At 42.5% G+C, this 6,000-nt stretch overlaps 1 protein-coding gene across 1 annotated transcript in view; it reads left to right on the top strand.

The window, feature by feature from the left end:
- The window catches only part of ACAD11 (acyl-CoA dehydrogenase family member 11), a 68,801-nt gene that overhangs the window by 21,203 nt on the left and 41,598 nt on the right, over positions 1-6,000 (top strand). Inside the window, 3 exon segments of the mRNA XM_019508710.1 lie at positions 323-487; positions 4,533-4,680; positions 5,185-5,306. Of these exon segments, the coding sequence (XP_019364255.1) occupies positions 323-487; positions 4,533-4,680; positions 5,185-5,306 (435 nt within the window).

Below are 6,000 nucleotides of genomic sequence, written 5' to 3'. Positions count from 1 at the left end.
CCTGGGCTTGATCTCTGGATCAAGCCCAGGGAAGCCATTAACTGCATTTTAGACTGCTTGCAACTGCAACGATTAATGCCTTCCTGGGGCTTGATCAGGGGATTGCTGTGTTAGCAAGCAGTCTAGGACCTGGTTAATGACTTCCCTGGAATTGATCCCCTGCTCAAGCCCAGGAAAGTTATTAATTGCTACATTAGCAAGCAGTCTAGGACCTGGTTAATGGCTTTCCTGAGATGGACACACACTCATCTAAATAATACTTTTCTTTAAAGGGTTTGTAATTTACATTTTCCAATAATTCTGCATGTTTGTATTTTTTCAGGTATCAACTTGGAAAAAACAGTATGATGCATCTGCTCATGCAGATATTCCTGCTATGAACCTGTTGGCTGAGTGGTTAATGAACAATTTGCCATCTGGTGACAATGAAGAAAACTTGATTCATGGAGACTTTAGAATAGATAACATCATTTTCCATCCAACAGAGGTACTCCACTCTGTGTGTGTGTAATCCTACTGCTTAATTACATTGTTCATTTGCTTTGCTACCAACATAAGGAGGCACAGGATCATGAGATCATAAGAAAGTAGGGCTGGGAGGGACCTCCTGAAGATCATCTAGTCCAGTCCCCTGCTCAGGTCAGGATCATTCCAGTCAAGTATCTGTCTAACCAACTCTTGAAAATTTCCGGGGATGGAGATTCCACCACTTCTCTAGGTGGCCTATTTCAGTATTTGACCAGCCTTATTGTGAGAGAGTCAAGGAGGTCTGATAAATCTGATTTAGGAAAGTGGATAGGAAATTGGTGCATTTGTATTTTATGGCTCATTTTTCTGAGCTGTATAGTCAAATGCACCAATTTCCTATCCACTTTCCTAAATCAGATTTATCAGACCTCCTTGACCACCTACCCATTCTCAAAACATTCAGTGCAAATTGTCATTCTACTTTCTTTTATATATGTAGACTATACAGCTCAGAAAAGTGAGCCATAAAATACACTCCAAAACCCTAATTGGTACTTGGGAGTTTAAAGCAGGACTTCAGTGGAATTGAGAGAATCTAAATCCAGAATTGTGACCTACTTAGCTGCTGCCTAACCATAGAGGCACCTGAGCCACTAGTCATCTCCCTGTTTGACTGTAGAGTTCATCTGCTTGCCTGGAGTTCTTTTTCTCTCTTAGATTAATGTCCTTATCATTTGGTTGGAGTTGGGTCTTCCACTGAGTACTTTAAGTACTATGGGATTTGATAAAAAATAAGCACCACCAATGCCTTCTCTGTGTGTGTCTTTTAAAAAGTAATGTGAGCCCTACTCTGTTTTTTGAAAGAGCAGTTGTGTAAGGACTTATCCTCAGGACAGGATTCTGGGCTGTAGATCCCATGTGCTCAGAGGTGTCTCCATGCAGCTCTGGGTCAGCTACCTAAGTTCCAGGTGGGCAGGATTTCAGGTGCACCCCAGTCTGTTCCCAAGAAAACTCTAGGCAGCTTCCTTCTCTGAAAGGCAGTTATGTGGGTTATTCTGAGGTCTTTAACTATCCCTATGCATTGTGTAAGGACTTAGGTGTTGATCATAAGTATCTGGATCTTATTCTGGAGGCCAGGCACACACATCTTGTATTGAATTTAGCCCTCACATTTAAGGTCCAACCACATACTTACATTCTTTGAGAATGAAAAACATACTGAAGTGCTTTGATGGACTGGAGCTTAAGTGCCTGATGCAAAGCTCACTGAAATCAGTGGAATAATATCAGTTGACTGCAGTAGTTTTAACAGGCAATACCAACAGACATGAGAAAAAAACTCAGTTGCATAGCTTTGGAGTACAGACATCAGGACTGGTATAACAACCCTGGAAATTAATCATCCACATTTATTTGAAACCAGTTAGGCTCTAAGGGCATTTTTACACATGCTTCCAGCATGGTGCCTGGCACTTTAATTAGCAAGCCACACTAATTAAAAGCACCCACATGTCATGTGCATCAGCATCACCGCACATCCCTTCACTGAAAAAATGGCAGCACTTTGAACTAAAGCTCATTGGACGCATTTTATTTCAAAGCATACCACCGCCATTTTGTCAGAACAGAGACACACGGTAGCACTGATACACATGACATGCGAGGCTGCCAGAGTGCATCAATTTCCACGCTCCAGCAGACTCGATTAATCAAGTCTGCTCCTACGCACTGGATTTCATCTGCCTTTATCTGAGAAACACTCTTCTCTGATTTCTGCAGGTAGCCACATACATTAATTTACTCTCATCATTTTGCACTCCCTTTTGACGTGCATATATTTGTTTCTTTGCAAGTGAAAGACTTGCCTAGCCTGTGTGCTCAACAAATTACACAACAGCTGCAGGATGCAGTTAAGGATCTAGGCAATAGGCCGTAGTTTGTGCAGCAAATATCATTTGATCTGAATTGCACTTTGGAATCCTCTCTGCATCAAAAAAGTAAACTAGTATTTCTCTGTAAGTTGAGAAACCCGTTGTTTACGCTGCCTGAAAAACAATGCTAGTTTTAAAGGTTTCTACTCTCTCCTGTATGGTAAGGTAGTCATGTCAAGTGATTACACTATACTATAAAAGGAATTTAGAATTTATTCTGCTTTACCCTATTATGCTTCATATAATTTCTTACTGCCTCACCAGAAGACCAGGAATCATGCCTTTCTTTATTTTATGCCTGACCCTGTCACTGATTCACCTTCAGTCAGGAGAAGGTAATGCTGTTTCTTTACAGCTAGAATGGGGTTATAAATGCTTTCCTGTTTACTTCCCGCACAGAACTGTTGGGGCACAGAATAATTAAGAGGTGCTAATGAAAGGCTATAAACATGAAAAGAGGCTATAAACATGAAAGGCTATAAACATGTAAATGCTGCCTGGTCCTCTAGAGACCGTTGTGTTATGTCAGTTACATTTTGAATAGAGCTAGTCAGAATAGGGCTTGCCTGTCTCTGGCAGCCTGCCTGATGGGCTGTTCATAGTTGGTAGGGTTGGAAGGGACCTGAGCAGATCATCAAGTCTGACCCCCTGCCATGGCAGGAAAGAGTACTGGGGTCAAACGATTAGGTTATTATCCAGCCTCCTTTTGAAGACCCCCGGGTAGGAGCGAGCACCACTTCCCTTGGAAGTTGGTTCCAGCTCCTGGCTGCCCTGACTGTGAAGTAGTGCCTCCTGATGTCTAGCCTGAATTTACTCTCAGTCAACTTACGGCCGTTATTCCTCGTTACTCCCAGTAGTGCTCTGGGGAGCAGGGACTCTCCCATAGCCTGCTGGTCCCCCTTGGCCAGTTTGTAGACAGCCACCAGATCCCCCCTCAGCCTTCTCTTGTGGAGGCTGAACAGGTTCAGGTCCCATAGCCTCTCCTTGTAGGGCCTGCCCTGCTGCCCCCTGATCATGCGAGTGGCCCTCCTCTGGACCCTCTCGATGCTATCCACATCCCTCCTGAAGTGCAGCACCCAGAATTGGATGCAGTACTCCAACTGCAGCCTGAACAGTGTCACATAGAGGGGGAGGATCACCTCCTTGGACCTGCTTGTGATGCATCTGTGAATGCGTGACAAGGTGCCGTTAGCCTTCCTGACCATGTCCCCACACTGGCAGCCCATGTTCATCTTGGAATCAGTAATGACACCAAGATCCTTTTCTGCCTCTGTGCTGATGAGAAGGGAGTTCCCCAGCCTGTAGGTATGCTGCTGGTTCTTCCCCCCTAGGTGTAGTATCTTGCTCTTGTCAGTATTGAAACCCATCCAGTTCTCATCCACCCACCCCTGTAACCTGTCCAGATCTAGTTGTAGCCTGTCCCTCTCCTCCACTATGCCCACTTCTCCCCATGTCTTAGTGTCATCTGCAAATTTAAGCAAGGTGCTTTTCACCCCCTCGTCCAAGTCACTGATGAAGATGTTGAACAGTGCAGGCCCAAGGACCGAGCCCTGCGGGACCCCACTGCCCACATCCCTCCAGGCCGAATAAGACCCCTCCACCACCACTCTCTGGGTGTGGCCCTCCAGCCAATTTGTGACCCATCTGACTGTGTAGGCATTGACGCCAGCCCCCTGTCACAGAGCTGGGGCTGCCTGAGCTCCCACTACTCCTTTGTGCTCTGGCTTTCCAGGTTGTCCTCCCTCCATTTTTTTTTGATTCAACCCCCACCTCCCCTGATTTCTGTTTGCCCGAAACTCTGGATTTCGGGAGTTGTTTTCCAAGTTTGAACCAACACCAGTAAAGAAATCCTCCACAAAATAGAATTGCTAATCTCCCTCCAGCAGAAGTGAAAATTAACATGTTTGTTGCCTGACTAGTCATTTCAGTAAACCCTGTGACCTATGTTGGGTTAAGAAAGTGCCATCATTATAGCAATATTACAACATGTGCAGTTTTAAAGAATACTTGCAGGGAACATCCAGCAGGAATGCTATTAAATGCTTAAGTGGATGGTGTATATGAACAGAGGTGTTTTCATGTGCTTGCTCTTATCATTCATCTGAGTGTTTTAATTTATATTTTTATTTCAAGGCTCGTGTTGTGGCAGTCCTCGACTGGGAACTTTCAACCACAGGGCACCCTCTAGCAGATTTAGCTTATGCCCTCTCCTTCTACTTTTGGCCTAACGGCTTTAAAAGCTTAACAAAAGGGAATATCTTGAATTTAAAAGATACTGCAGGTATGAAATTGCAGTTGTGTCAAAACGAGTTCCAAAATGCTTGCTCTGTTAATATTGTGTATTTAAAAACACTTTTTAAACAGGTGATAGACAAATAATCAGTGCCTCATATTAAACTTATAAACAGTTCTTCCATGCTTCACTAACAGCATTCTGGAAGCCTATAGCTAGGAAGTTGTATTCAAATTTAGCCAGGTCTTTTGAGTAAGCTTTGGCCAGGTCTAGAAGGTAAACTTATTATCCCTAGCAGCATGTATCACTGCTCTGTGTGAGCTGCTTCCTAAACCAAAAGCACCAATGCCACATTTGTGACATTGCTAATTATGGTAACTTGAAATTGAAATTGTGGAACAAGAAACCATCCACAGACTGGATTGTTTTAAGTATTGTCTCAACAGAGATTATGGATTCTTATCCTATTACCTGGACTAGCTTCTATGTCCCAGTATCCCTCCTTAGGAAAAATGTTGGCTAGGTTAAATATTACGCATTTTTTTCCACTAGGAATTCCATCATTTGAAGAACTGATGTCAGTTTACTGCCGCTGTCGGGGAATTAGCACCACCTTTCCCAACTTAAATTTTTTCTTTGCTCTTTCATATTTTAAAATAGCTGCAATAGCCCAGGTATGTTTTCAGCAATACTCAGTATTCTGTAATTTCATTATGAACATGTGTAGTTGGGAATTATGTATCCACGTAATGTAACATTAAAAAAAACAGGTAGCATTGAAAATATTTTGCAATTTTACTTGTACTTTTACAGTTTGTACTTTGATAGCCATTGCCTGGTTGTTTAATGCAATGGGGGCTCTAACACGCAGACAGTAGTGGTAATCAGCTAAGTCATTCTTTAAAGCTTACAAAAGACTTCTTTTTCCTTTGATCAAAAATATCTTAGACTGTGATTAGCACAGACGACAAATGCCGAAGAAGCAGCTTGGGAATAATCTCATGTGCTATTATTTAATATCCAAGCACTGTTGGCCCATTCCAGTTCCTGTTAAAATGAACAAAATGGCTCCCATTGACTTCATTAGCTAGTTTATCAGACCCGTAAACTCTATGTACAAGATACTTGCACAGCAAATACTGTTTTGTTATTTGTTGTATTCCTTCATATTTAGACATGGCTAAACCAGAACGTGTTAATTTTTTTTTCCTTTTACTGTCTCAGTGTTTTGGAAGTGGATCAGTGACAACACTAACATATCCAAGTAAAATCTAAGTGTCTTTAATAGTACTGACCATTTCTCTTTAGTCTGTTAGGAATATGTGGATTTAACTTTTGTCCATCAGTTTAAACAGATCACTTGTCAAA

This window comes from Gavialis gangeticus, unplaced genomic scaffold (genome assembly GCF_001723915.1).
Source record: "Gavialis gangeticus isolate Ggan-Ray unplaced genomic scaffold, GavGan_comp1, whole genome shotgun sequence".
Lineage (NCBI taxonomy): Eukaryota > Metazoa > Chordata > Crocodylia > Gavialidae > Gavialis > Gavialis gangeticus.
Note: the sequence above shows the minus strand (reverse complement) of the source record. Positions and strands in the feature narration are given on the sequence as shown.